Source organism: Branchiostoma belcheri, unplaced genomic scaffold (assembly GCF_001625305.1).
Source record: "Branchiostoma belcheri isolate BF01 breed outbred unplaced genomic scaffold, Haploidv18h27 scaffold56, whole genome shotgun sequence".
Lineage (NCBI taxonomy): Eukaryota > Metazoa > Chordata > Leptocardii > Amphioxiformes > Branchiostomatidae > Branchiostoma > Branchiostoma belcheri.
Window position 1 is genome coordinate 202290 of NW_017804198.1, and position 14697 is coordinate 216986.

Genomic DNA, 14697 nt, shown 5'->3' on the forward strand with positions numbered 1-14697 from the left:
TGTAGGGTTTTCATTCATTCATTCATTCATTCATTCATTCATTCATTCATTCATTCATTCATTCATTCATTCATTCATTCATTCATTCATTCATTCATTCATTCATTCATTCTCCACAATAATGCCGATGCCTAATAGTATTTAACTTACATATAACTTAAGCAGTATTTGAGATTTTATCCTAAATGACTTTTTCTGTTATGGAATCTTGCATTATGTATTCTAACCATGACTGATGTGTTTGCCTATGTGTAGTCTTTAATTTTGCTTTTTCAATTGATTTCTAACTATACTAGATATAGTAGTCTTATTTATGCACCTCTCCTACCGCAGGGTCGTGCTTGCACTGTAAGCTACTGTAACCGGTTCACCAGCTGTAAGTCCTGTACACGGGAGGTTGGGTGTGGCTGGTGTGAGGAGAGACAAAGCTGTGAATCCGGGCTGTACAGAGGACCAGACGTGTTCCCGTGTAGGTCGTGGTTCTATCACGGCTGTTTCACCGTGGGACAGAGGAACCGATGTTCAGAGAACATAGAGGTAAGTCTCCAACTTTCATACAGGTGTGCAGGTGTGGAATTAAACAAGCTCCATCTGGTTTAAAATTTTCCAGTGCCATCAAAATACTATCAACACTTGACACTTGATAATAGCTTCGCTAGTTGGACCAGCCTACTGTTAATGACATATGCTCATACTGAAGATATAAATCATAATTCGTTGGAACATTCATTCAGTTCATATTTCATCAATTGCAGATCGTTGACTGTGAATCAAAGCAATGCAACAAGGCACTGTCCACTACTACAGTCGAGTCTTGCTTGAGGTGCCAGGACATGGAGGCCTGTTTCAGGACATCGGTGAGTTGAGTTGCAAAATGATCACACACGGTGTGACATATCCGCTTCAAGGGATTTTTAAAAGTATCTTTAACTCAACAAGTACAGATTAAAAAACAACAACTCTTATATCACTAGTGAACCTCTTATGTACTAATTGTCTACAGAATATATATACATTCGAACCTACAAGTCAAAACAAATCCTAAGTTGACATACTTTTTCTCACATTATACTGGCTGCATGTGTACCAAAACAGAATGAAGACTACTGCAACGTGTGGAATGAAGACCAGTGTCCCAAGGGCTTCATCCATCCACTGTACAACGACACCACGCGAATTGAGAAGATTCTCATCGCCCATAACGTAAAGTACGTACCCTCAAAGGACAACATCTTGTACCGGTGTCCACTCCGCTTGTCCAGTAGTGGAGCCACCATGTTTGTGAATGAAGGGGATCTGGACATTCAGTTTGATCAGGTGCTGTCCAGTCCTCAGGCAAACGGTGTGCTTCACAAGGTGGAACGAGTTACAAAGACAGGTAAGCAAATATATTCACAACAATTGTTGCTAAAACTAAAAGTTACTCAAGACATTGCTGTATATATGTATCCCTTGGAATTGGGTTGAAAATTAACATATTGCTGCATTTAATGTAGGTACCTCTTTTAGATGTATTAATTCAAGAAATATGATGTAAACACCCAGTAAAAGTTTGTATATATAATGGCATCCCCTGACAATACTGTAAAACAAAATTCGATGTAGTGTAGACATTAAGCTTCTTTCCAGTTGTGGTGTTTCTACGCTTATTATGTGATGCTACATGAACTGCATTCAGCCCAAATTGGCATGAATGTACAAATATTCAAAATAATTTACCATAAACTAAAAGAGCAGTTAAATCTTTTCAAACTGGTTTGGATTTTTACAAAATTCAAAAAAGATTTAACTTCTCTATCACTTTATCTTCACCCTGGATGAGTAATCTTCACCAAGAAATCTGTAAAGCTCAATAAATAAATAAAAATAAAATAAACTAGAGAGGCCGACATTTGCTTGGGAGCAAATACAGCATATTTCAGTCCATCTCCCTCCCACGCAAAAGTGGACTATTCCAAACTTACCCCAGTGTAAAACTGGCAAAGGTTCTCAAATAGATGAATTATATAGTAGCCATGTAATTGAGAACAAAGATGCAACAACAAGCACATTGAATCTCGAAAGCTTTACTAATCTTCTTACAGGTATGCAAATACTAACAATGATGAGATTTGATACATTTTGAAGGTCTTAGGCACATAAAATTGAATGTGTGGGTCATTACGCACGACTTACGTGCAATGTGACCTCAGGTAACCCGCAATGGAACACCTGTTCCATGGCCAACGGCAGATAGAACGTGCCATTCTTTAGATAGAACATGGAACGGGTATAGCACGTTTGGCCTTTTTTTTGCTCAAAATAGCCATTAAAGTCCCCCAAATGAGTCATTTGGAAGTGGTGTATGCCAAATATGCGACTGTTGTTCTGTAGACACATGTTCAAAGTACCCTTATACCGAATTTCAGATCATTTGGTTGTTAAACCAGGGCTCAGGATCCAAAAATCCATTTTTTGGCGAAAAATTCCCCAAAAAACCTTCATAAAAATTTTTTAAAGGCATGTATCAAAAAACTGAAAAAAAACGCCTGGGGGTATTGGCCCACTTTACCTCCATGCCAAATTTCAAGTCATTTGGCTGAATGATGGCGGAGTTGAATCCCTCTGACTGTGTGGCAGGAGAAGGAGGAGAAGAAGAAGAAGAAGGAGAAGAAACATGAGAGAACACAATATATTTCATCCATACCATGGTATGGACTGAAATATAGTAAGAATTTACTATGTTTGTATTTCCACTACAGACAGTTACACAGTGATGGTGGCGCACCCTGCTGCTCTGGAGGACATGCTGGATTACAGTGACTTCAGCCAGGAGGTTCAGCTGGAGGCGGCTGTGGACATGAGGAGGAACGAGGGAGCTCCTGAACTGTCCGAGGTGGAGAGGGTGCTGAAAGGAAACGGGACGCTTGACGGCAGCACTGTTCATGTCATCACAGAAGGTGTGTTGTGGCAGAAGTTATTTGTGTAAGAATAATGCTCTGTGGCATCGCTTGGCGTAAATGGTCAGAACGTCCGGCTTGGAAGCAAGAGGTCTGCTAATATTACCTTCGCTATTAGTTTTGTTAATTTGTTATTTATAGATCTTGGACTGTATTGAAAGATAATAAAAGAGATCTGATGAAGTAAAACCTATCGCACACCTACCTAAATGAGATGAGTTTTAGTTTTGTACATCGTATTATATTGTGTGTATATTTTGATAGTTTGTACATATTTTGTAATTTGCTATGTTGTTGATAAAGTTAAAAAAATAAAGAGGTCTGGGTTTGTTTCCCTAGCATACCCGATGTTTTGCCCTTGGGAAAGTCAATTTTAAAAACACATGTACAGTTGAGTAAGGCCAACCGGGCCTTTCGGCTAATCGTTGATACTTGTATCTAAACACTGGTGAGGACACAGGCGAAGATCGTGGGACCAATGTGCTAAGATCTAAAAATTTTTAATTATGAGATTTTTCTGTCTCATAATTATAATTATCAACATCTCTCAGTACAGAAATACATTGATAGGATTAGTATAGACAGTCTATTAGGCATTTACAAAAGAGAAGTAATCCGCTCAGGCATAGTTTTATACATACCTGTAGCAATAGTTTTAGACAATTAGATTCCATTATGTACATTTTGAAGTTTTTTTTTTTACTCTGTTTCAATGTTCTTTTATGTTTGTAACTTGCAATTAGCCTTCATGCGTGGATTTGCAATAAACTTCTTATTACTATAAGGCTTAAAGATGAAATTCCTGTGATGAAATTTTTTCCGTTACTTGATTTTGGAAATCTGGATGTGATATCGAATGGAAAAAAGTTGTATATAGTCTGACACAATTGTTTATGAGATATCCATTTACAGATACCGCCGTCTACAAGTGTATTGGAGATCGGGCTACGAACAAAGGTGTGGGCAGCTACCATCTGCTGATGAGAGATATCTCTGACCACCTGTCAGTTGGTGACGTCATTGTCAGTAACCATAGTAACGGGATACTGGAAAGGGTTATCCGACAGAAAACTACACCTTACGGAGTCTTCATACAAACCGAGCTACAGGATTGCTCCACACCATTCAACTCAAAGTAAGCGCGACTACTATGACTACTTTTGCAATATGGTATGCTTCTGCGCTTCATTTATAAAGTTAGGCTTGTCACATGTAACCAGATATGGCCCTAAAAGCACTGTCAACCCCCAAGCATCGTTAGGAGTAGTTGAGTGTGGTTGGCAAATCTTTGGTGAGATCGGTTACCGTCCGAATGCTGTTTAAAGTGTTCGCGGGAGGACAGTAGGCCAGGGTGTTCCGGAGTAGTTCAACTGAGTTTCGGGTGTGCTCTGGGGTCAAATTTGACATAGATTTACCTCAAATTCCATTCAACTCATATAGAAAGGTAGACGTGGCCTAAACCTGTTAGTCTTCCCCTTGAACTTTAACCAATCTTGAATGGTTTATGGTCAGGGGATGGTTTTAAATGTGTAACACTACGGGCTTACATGGCTAAATGAGATAGATACATGTACATGCGTCAGGCTGGGTTTTATCATTCTGTAGCTTCAGTGAGGAACTAAAAACCACAGACGGGGAGTCTCTACCAGCCTCTTTACCCTGCCCTGGTGGGCCGGATGGGACAGATGGCCTGCTTGTTGTTGAGTCCGGAGGGAAAGAAGTGGACCTGGAGGCTGGCGACGTGGTGGTGGGGAGACGGAGCGGCAGGCTGCTGGCAAAAGTGAGTATGAGTACATGTGTTGAACAACTGACATTACCAACTGCGATAGCAAGTACCTCGTGGGGTTGTGTGGCGTTGGGGCAGAGTGATCGACTCGGAACCAAGAGGTCCCGGGTTCGACTCCTGACATGCCACGGATCCTGTGCCCTTTGGAAAGGAACTTAACACGACTTTCCTCACTTAACTCAAGTAAAAATGAGTATTGTCTTGTCCTGAATTCGTTCTCTGTGTTGGTGGAATAAAACAAGTGGTGGTGGCATGAAAAAAGTTGGGTGTGCTCTCGCCATGTTTAATTAATTATGAAATGTTGGAATAAAAGAAAGCATCTCTTGATACCTTGGCAACAGTCGCATGTGGTTCTCCTGGCAATATTTAGACCTTTTTGATATTAAAAGGATTCAGAAAACTACTATCTGGCTGTTCTTTTAGGTTATGGAAATCACAACAGTGGATGGGTACAAGCTATTGGAAGTGGAGCCAGTCCTGAGCAGGACCAAAATCACACCGCCGGCAAGATCAAGAAGACGACGTGACGACGCCACCATAGGCATAGCTCCTATCAGGACCCCTCTGAACCTCAGCATCGAAGACAGCTTTTCCGTATGACTGTTTATTTTTAAATATTTTTAAAGTGATGGATTGATTACATCAAACTCAGACCGATATTTTTGTACTTGATAGTAAAACAAAGAGTAAGAACTTGTACAATGTGTTGGAGCAATTGTCATTAGTAACGGATGTTTACATGTGTTAATGGCCTAAATACTCCTACATGTAGCTCTTATTGGCGGATGTGCTTCCGGCAATGAGAGATGGGAAGTTGATATGTAATTCTTAGTAGCCATTCCAGCTAAAGAAAATCTTTTCAAATAACTTTGTTAGCATTAACATTATTTTCTATGTCTTGGGGTTGTGGGACTACGGCGCACTGGTATGTCAACTTTGTGGCGCTGTTAATAGTTGAGTGCAGCTCCACAATGTCCTTGTTATGTTTTGATGAATAAAAAAGAGTAATGTTTTTTTTCATCTCACCAAAGACAACTCTAACGTTGTGTGAGTTTACACGTGAGTTTACAGTAAACGCGTCATGTGCTACCCGTCTACACATGTATCTTTCAATTAAGCAGTAGAAGAACTGAGTAAACATTCAACTTAACCTCAAAGGTTATTACACAAGGCACGTGTTCAATATTTTGCATTTACACAAGACTGATGCAAATTACTTTTTACAGATGACCACTGATGGTTATAGCATCGATCTATCTACAAGAGGGGGGCTGTCTGCTGGCATCAAGCTCTCACTTGCAGTATCGACGTCGGAGTTTCGAACACCAACGCTTAAGAAGGCCGGAGCTTTCTTTATTGGTGGGCGGCTAGAAATGGGACTGGAAGGCTCTCTAGACGTGTCGGAGAGGTAAGTAGGTCCTGATGTATCCGAAACCGTATTTTATCCAAAATAAGGCACGTCTTTGGATAATCCACAAGTATTCCGAACCATGCAAGTGGCAAATCTACAATCTTGCATAGGCAAATACTATCCCAAAATGTTCCTGGTCCTCACTTAACCAATTCTAACGAAGACCGGTGGTTAGATAGGCAGGTTTGTGCATACGCTAGGCTCTAAAAGTAATTTTATGTACGTTCCAAATGGTACGTAATCATGGCAAGTAACAGTATAAAGAAATGCAAACAGAATACTGTACTCTTTACAGTTTAGGCTACTTCTGGATAGAACTGCAGTCCATTAGAAATCTACATGTATGCCTGAGTAACACGCAATATTTCTGTGGTCGTATATCTAGGTCTATGCATGTTTATTTATTATCATCTATAATGTTAATCTATTGTTATTTGTACATTTTTACCTCAGTACACAGGCGAGAGACGGCTTTTGGATGGAACTGTCCCCTCGCTACGTCTCACTGTGTGTCAGCAGCACACTCTGCATACCGGCCAAAATATGGGGGCACATTGTCACTTCGTACGAAATCTACGCTGAGGTGTGTTTGATCGGATCGGGCTTGAATTGTAACTGACAAATCCAATTCGATCAAATAGACAAAACTTTTATCAGGCAAGGGTACTGAAAAAAAAAACGATATAAAAGTCCCAAATACTGCCTTACTTGCTGTGAGAAGCAACTTAATAAACGATATTGCCTGGATGTTGTACATCGTTTTTTCTGCTTTGCAGATCTTTTTATTTACTAGTTGGTTTTTTTTTGCCACAGTATGATAACATATATGCCTCCTCTGTAATTGTCTTTTTATTTATCCATACACCAGGGTCCAGGCAGTATTCAGATGTCCTCCACTGTGGTTAAACCGGATATTGACGGAGGTGGAAGCTGGCAACCACAAGAAGGGGGGCAATGGTTCTCGTTTGATGAGAATGAGGAATCCGTGAGTATATTCTGCAAGCTTTAATTCTAAAAATACAATCACAGCTAAACCAGAAATGATATCCAGAACATGTACATTATTAGCATGGAAGCTCATCTTTGTTGGTAGTTGAACATAGACTGTTTGCTAGCATCAAAGTGCCCGTATTCGGTCGCACATACATCAACCTTTTTTACACTGTAGTAGTAAAGTGATTGAAGGACCCTGAGAACGTAACCTTGGGACACGTGACTCAATAATTGACCGTACGTGCCTGGTAACCAATATCGACCCCCGTCTCGGTTGAATGTTGGCTCGCTGGTTGTAATGTTGGCAGCCTCCTTTACCCCCCTTACGATTCATTACTCGATTCACGTGTCCCAAAGTCCCAAAGTAATTACTCCTGAAGAAGGTCGACGAATTTGCGACCGAAATTCCGAATTTAGCAACAGTCTATTATTGTGTTGAACTAAAGTACTAACTTCACTATGATATCCAGCATATCTTATCCAGGACTCTTTCATGTCCAGGACTCTTACAGGAAAGGACTGATTATATTGGTCCCCATCTTTTTCCTAATCTTCTAATTACGCACATTGTCAGTTGACAAAATTAATTCCTTCCTTTGTACTAAAGGAAAGCGCAGATATAGTGATATCGTCCTACTCTGGTGCGGTCAATAAGAGTGATCAGCTCATCAGTTTGGAGCTAAAAGTCAGACCGACATTTTTCCTCGAGTTCCCCACATCTGGTGAGAGTGAAGAGGAGACCAACACGATACAGTCCATAGAAGATGCGCTAGGTAAGCCAGATTCTAAACATCTAAACCCGTGTCTATTGAAATTTGTCAAATTTGAAGCATGTGATTGCTATGGCTGTGAAACAGCAGTCAACCATACGGAAGTAAATCACCAGTTACTTTTGACTCAACTTCGATTTGATTCATTAAGAAATGTCAGGCGTGGCCTAAATCTAGCCAGGCTGCTCCAGATTGTCAGTTGGACCTGGTCCACTCCTGTTCGGAAACCTGACTCCTATATGTACGAGTATATGCACGTTAGAAAATGTTATGTAGGATTTAACTTCACAATCCAAAAGTTATATTTTCTCTACTTGTTTGCAGGTTACATTAGTCAAAGTGATGCTTTTGGGTACACCACCTCCATTCAGTCCCAAGCAGTCCTGCGTGTATCAGCCCAGTCCTGTTCTACTGACTGCCCGTATTCAGACAGACCACAGTACGTCGGCGTCACGTCAGCACTGGACTATCTGAGAGGAGCGTTTAACGTCATCGTTGGGAACAAGGAGTACTATCAGGAACACGAGTGGAGACGTGAAGAGTGGATGGACTCTGATAGGTAAAAAAATCATATCTTATTGAGAAATTGTTTACAAAAACTGCTTGATATATATAAAGATGTTTATATTTATATTTGGATACAATGTTCAAAACAAAAGTTGAATATCTGTCCATCTAACTTTTTTACTTTCTGTCAATCTATCTGTATAATGTACAGTCGGTATAACCGCCCTTCGGCGTAACACACCAACTTCGCATGCACGCGGCACGACAGAAGCTGACTACATTATCTAATACTAATAGTTTATATCCATCCACCCATCTCTCTCTATCTGTGTGTATCTGTCTTTAAGCTTGTATAATGTAAACAAGCCTGACAATTCAGTAGTAACTTAGGGTCGCAACTAAGCTCTAATTTATAGAATTAAATACCACTACTACTACCGCTACCACACATGTAGCACTGCCTACTGATCACTCAAGTGTCATCAAATGTAATTTATATATTAGACACGTATATTAACCCCACACTTTGCTATGTTTCAGAGAATGCAAAGCACAGCCGTCAAGTATCGACACCTGTAGGGACATCTGTTTATCATGCCCTGGTGGATTACTGATAGGGAGGCCACACCCTACAAACGAGAGCCACTGCATGTGTCCTTGTAACTGTGGGAGCGGAAATATAAGCTTCACGGTATGGATAGTATTTCCTCTACATGATAACGATCTGCCACCATTTCACACATGAGGATGCCGCCATATTGGTATATCCCAGGGTACAATGCGCATAGCAATCTACCAATCGTAGATTGTGATCCTTTTATGCGTTTCATAACGACTGATATGCATATAAATGACGAGTTCATTAATCATGCTAAATCATACATTAATCTTCAAGTTGGTAGCCACACTCTGTTGGAAGAAAAATAATTACTAGTATTCCTGTAATAACAGTATTCCTGTTATTTCTTAAAAACAGCATCCCGACATATCTGGTGACAAATGTAACTGCGATGTCTGCCCAGATGGAGAGTTCAAAACGATCAACAACCAGGGACATCTACACTGCCCATGTCTGTGTCCTGATAACAGAATATCAGTACTGACTAGCGATGGGACATGTGACGTAAGTTGTGTTATGTACTAATGGTTGTATTTTACATGAAGAATACTAAACAGTGTATTCCGTATCACCCGAGGTGCCAGCCGGACGCGGGTCGGATCGCCCGAAGGCCGGAGGGACATCCGATCCGCGGAAGGGCTGGGACCGAGGGTGATGCGGAATACACTGTGTTGTCTTTTACTTATGTCATACACAGCCGAGAAGACAGATATTTCCATGCGAAATGCGACGAAATTTGGTGTATCTAAACAAAAAGTGTAACGGCGTCAATTCCAACATCCGAATTCGGTGATCGAAGTTTCGAAAGCGGTGCACTCGGTGCGCACGAAACGCGTTCGAATTATTGTGTAGTACACCATGCAAGCCCGGGCCGTGCACGTGAAGAACCCTGGGCCGTACCGTTAGTTATCACACGGGCCGGAACACCCGTATCGAACGTAATCGCGACCCAGGTATGAATAAGTACAATTATTACCAGCTGCAAGTACCGTTGTATTTCGGATCGACCCTGGCAAGCCAGTGCTGACTGACTATTCATCTCGTCTTTACAGTGCTCCTGCACCTGTCCTGACGGTAGCAGGGATGTGGTGCTGAGTGACGGCAGCTGTCCGTGCAGGTGTACCTGTAACAACTGCCACGAGTCGGTTCTCGGGCCTCAAGGCTGCATCTGCTCTGATAGGTGAGGCATTAAATCATCATGTGTACCACATTGTCCCTAAAACATTTAACATAAATGTCTGATGATATCTGTGTAAAATAGTGCGCATTCATTTTTCCAGTAGTATGCCCAACATGACTTTCTGAACCTTCCATAGCTGTCCTGACTGTGAGAATGATGAAGAACCCGAGTGGCAGGACTGTGTGTGTAAGTGTCCACAGAAGACAGAGTGCGGGATCCCACCTACATGTGTGGTGGGGAGGATGGGGCCGGACTGTAGACAGCCAGACTGCAGGCCATGTCAAGGTAAAACATCTGTCTGTTTTTTTAGACGCGCTTTATGTCAATCTATCAATCTATGGCTTCAATTTATGGCTTTATACCTTTGATAGGGGTATTCATATTCAAATATTGTTGATGAGAAGGTCTATCTTGATTCACATTTACTGCCATTTTGTAGGACAACTTTGTCATTATTTCATGCTTTTAAGAAGCAGATGAGGCTACATCAGGCATCTTTTTATTTTGATGGCAAAAAAACTTCAGCGAGCCTGCTGCACGAAGTAACCGATTGATTTAGCTTTCTACATTAAATAAGAAATAATGACCAGGAAATGGACTTTAAAAATGCAATTTCAAAAATTTGTCGTGCTAAAAATTGCATTGGATTCCTTTAAATTCTGTACGAAGGTACTTACGGTTTTACTTGATTAAAGATGCTGCACAAATCATAAAAAGAGGCCTTGTTAATCTAGCTGTAGTTCTTCTTCTTCTTTGATATAGGCAGCCAACATCGTCTTGTTGATCCCTTTAACATAAGAACACACATCTCTAGTCGCACGGGTAATGTTTGACTGCTGCATTGTTTAACCCCTATAGGCTGCTCCGGAAACGGGCAATGTACCACGTCATCAGACAGCTGTCAGTCATCCTGTGTGTGTTCGCCTCGGTGGTTCGGTGACTGTTGTGAGCTTGTCCGCGGGCGTCCTATTGGAGGGGACCCTCATCTCCAGACACTGGACGGTAAGTGTGCTCCCAAGTATTTTCTTCGCTTTATAAGTAAAACAACATGTACATTCATTCTATGCAGACAAAAGGTATTTTGCATTATGCCCACACTGGTTATTTCATCTACATGTACGTAGGGCGTTATCAGTAGCAGAACTCATTACTGACTACAACGGTAGAGATAGCTTTAAGCGACGGTCACAACTCGCCGTGCGTGCTTTTTGTCCGTACGTTTTTGTCGTGGCTACGTCTGCTACGTTTTTTTTGCAAACGTAGGGTGGCCGGCCGAGGGAGTACGTCACTCGCAAGGTGTACGTACGTGGTCTGCACGACACGCCTGGCCGTCAGCGGTTGCGTGCATCGTACGTTGCGCAAGTGGTAGGTGAGTTGTACGTGCTTACAACGTACGATCTCTGTGCGATTGCCACGTTGCCGCGTACAGGCCGTACCTACACGTGCGGCGTGCGCACGATTTTCTTACTCACTCGCACGTTGTAAGTGCGTGCACCTCCTGTTAACTTCATCATCACTAGCCGCCCTGGTGTCTTCCGCGGCCCGTTTCTTTGGATCTTGTCTGGTAGACTTCTTTTGAGCCTTCCTGGGCATCTTGGAGACGAGTTGGCAGTCGCCCGTCAAGTCGTCTTTATATACTGTAGAAATAAGCGTGCGTTGCACGTGCGGAGCACCTAGTATGGTGCACGTGTGTTCTGCGTGGTCATTGAGCAGGTCAACTGGGAAGTGAGGAGTAAGCACGGATGACGCAAGCACCGTGCGTGGCACTCACGTGCTTCGTGCGCTGTCCGTACAGCAATTGCACGTGAGAATAGTGAAGTTAGACTCACGGAGTCCGTACGTTGCACGCTCATAGGCTGTACGGGGCACGCGCGTCGCACGTACTCGCACGCACGTGTGGTAAATCCGCAGACCGCACGTAGAAAAAGTATTACATGCACTTAAGGTTCTACGGCGTGTCTGCGTGCTCCCAAATCCGTAGGATTCCGTACGGAGGCGGTACTCACCACGCACGGATGCTGTACGTTTGCCCACGTTTTTGCACGTAGACAGCACGCAGAAGCACGTACGGCGAGTTGTGACCGAGGCTTTAAGGACGGGCTCCAACAAATGACCCACCTATTCTAACATATTTTAAAATGAAACTTCATTTGAAAGAACAAAATGGCAAGAGTAACTCCTAAATTGCACATCATTCTAAAATTCATCATCATCATATTACAATAAAATTCATCCTTAACCCTAAACAGTACACCTGGGGTCCGCGGACCCCAGCACTATATATTCTGTAATATCTTTTTTGTTTCTAAAGATTTTTTCTGAAATTTTAGGTAATTGTCACCCACAAAGTTGTCTCTCAATACAGTGCAGAAAACTCCGTTTCTACTATTTATAAAAAAATTATATCTGATTTTCTTTTGGGGTCCGCGCGGACCCCAGCCGGCTTTCGATCATAATGGATACACTGGCGTTCTTATACATTACCTTATTTCCGTTTTTATATGTTTTTATGCACTCATGGTATGTCTATCAAGTTTTCAGAGAATGGTGTAGTAATAGAATTAAATTTTAATAACTTTGGTGTAATTATGACGTCATATGACGTCAGAGCTAATAATATAGTCCGCCATATTGGATTTTGACCAATGACGTCATCAAATTAGCATATTCTATGCATATTAAATGATTTAACTTATATTCAATTATGTAAGATGTTATTGTTGGAAAAAAAGTGTAATTTATTATAAAACCAAAATTACTTTTATTTAAAAAAAATGCCTGCTAGAAACCCGTTGCCATGGCAACACAAAATAACATCAACTTACTAGTATTAAACTAATATGAACTTTTTTCCAGAGACATTTTAGGAAAGGTTTCCAAATTTGATACTTCTAGCGCAAGCCGTTTAGCCGCTATCTGAGATCAAAGTTGGGCCTCAAAAGCCCCTTCAGTCTGAAATTGGTTTAAAAATCGGGTATTTCTTCTTGTCTTCTTTTCTTCACCAAAAAATAGAAAAAGTTCAAAATGTATGATTTTTGTATGTAATGTGGACACAGAGGTTCCCACATCAGTTTGCAAAACAATTGACCTGGTAGCATGTTGATAATTTCTAAAAATCAGCAAAAAACTGTTCTGGGGTTCGCGCGGACCCCAGGTGTACAGATTAATCAGTCCGGGAAGGTGTACTGTTGAGGGTTAAAATATTGTACACATAATTTAGCGTCATAATATACATTTAAAAACAAGTCGACATCCAAATACACAGCAGATGTAACAGTAATAACAAACAATACTCTTTGACAAACACTATGAATATTTGGCAAGCACTATGAATAGTTGGCAAACACTATGGATAGTTGGCAAACACTATGAATAATTGAAGGTTATTAAGGCTATGATCTCATCTAGTGTGTTTCACGTTGTTTGTCAGGGATATCATATGACTATCACGGCATTGGTGAGTTCTGGGACTGTAAGAGCGTGTCCAATGACTTCGGCGTACAGACCCGGATGTACGCGTACGAAAGCGCTTCTCTGATTGGTGGCTTTGCAGTGAAGACCGGGCACAGTGTCGTCACCCTGATGACGTTACCGAACGCAACGGAAAATGACGTTCCCGATATAAGGTAAGGCCACACCAATTTGTTGGTCCTTAGATTCGCCTCTTAAGTTTTTTTAGATTTGACAAAAAATTCTGGTTCTGAATCAACTAAAATATGCCCATATTTGGTCCCCAACCGTTGAGGAAAGTCTTTTTTCATCGATCAATGCCATGGTTTGATTAAAAGTTTAAAATTTATTGTTTTAATATTAACCCAGCTTTTTGTGTTGACTTCATGGCACCTATCGTAGCATTTGGGGAAATAATAGGATGCCTAGACATGTTTTTTTTTCGCTGAGAACAAACAAATTGAATTTGTGTGGCCGAATCAGATGTTTTCTTTTGTGAATAGTTTCATTTGATTGGCAAGTCACTAAAAAAAGAGACCCTTATTACGTAACGAAGTGTTTTATTCAGCAAACGTTTTGGCGACCATGTGCCACCTTCCTTTATAGTGATTCTTACTGGTTTATATTGCACAGCACATGTGTCACTGTTAACATCCGTGTACATAATATCACAAGGGTCCATAATATCGCCACCTTGAGAAATAGTGTGCTTATTTTTACTGCAACATACTTTTGGTATGCACTCCTTCACACATCAAATGTACATATCTAGGATATGTTGCAGTAAAAATATCTTTAAGCACACTATTTCTCAAGGTGGCTATATTATGCATCCTGGTGATATTATGTACACGGATGTTAACAGTGACACCTGTGCTGTGCAATAAAAACCAGTAAGAATTACTCAAGAACTCCCCAAATGCAAATATTCACGCACATTTACATGTAATGATAGCTACAATGAGATCCCAAGCGTACATGAGTGTAATATTTACACAATCAACACATCCATGTTGCATATGACAACACATGTGACTGGACA

The 14697-nt window shown here is 41.2% G+C and overlaps 1 protein-coding gene across 1 annotated transcript in view; it reads left to right on the forward strand.

Annotated features, from left to right (window-relative positions):
* LOC109481575 overlaps positions 1 to 14697 on the forward strand; it is a 36657-nt gene that overhangs the window by 9980 nt on the left and 11980 nt on the right. Inside the window, exons 7-24 of the mRNA XM_019784169.1 lie at positions 334 to 537; positions 756 to 857; positions 1096 to 1378; positions 2742 to 2939; positions 3852 to 4074; positions 4551 to 4719; positions 5149 to 5319; positions 5952 to 6133; positions 6590 to 6719; positions 7005 to 7121; positions 7737 to 7902; positions 8224 to 8458; positions 8947 to 9097; positions 9383 to 9529; positions 10078 to 10205; positions 10342 to 10490; positions 11064 to 11207; positions 13636 to 13831. Coding sequence (XP_019639728.1) covers positions 334 to 537; positions 756 to 857; positions 1096 to 1378; positions 2742 to 2939; positions 3852 to 4074; positions 4551 to 4719; positions 5149 to 5319; positions 5952 to 6133; positions 6590 to 6719; positions 7005 to 7121; positions 7737 to 7902; positions 8224 to 8458; positions 8947 to 9097; positions 9383 to 9529; positions 10078 to 10205; positions 10342 to 10490; positions 11064 to 11207; positions 13636 to 13831 — 3095 coding nt within the window. The remainder of the gene's footprint in view (positions 1 to 333; positions 538 to 755; positions 858 to 1095; positions 1379 to 2741; positions 2940 to 3851; positions 4075 to 4550; positions 4720 to 5148; positions 5320 to 5951; positions 6134 to 6589; positions 6720 to 7004; positions 7122 to 7736; positions 7903 to 8223; positions 8459 to 8946; positions 9098 to 9382; positions 9530 to 10077; positions 10206 to 10341; positions 10491 to 11063; positions 11208 to 13635; positions 13832 to 14697) is intronic.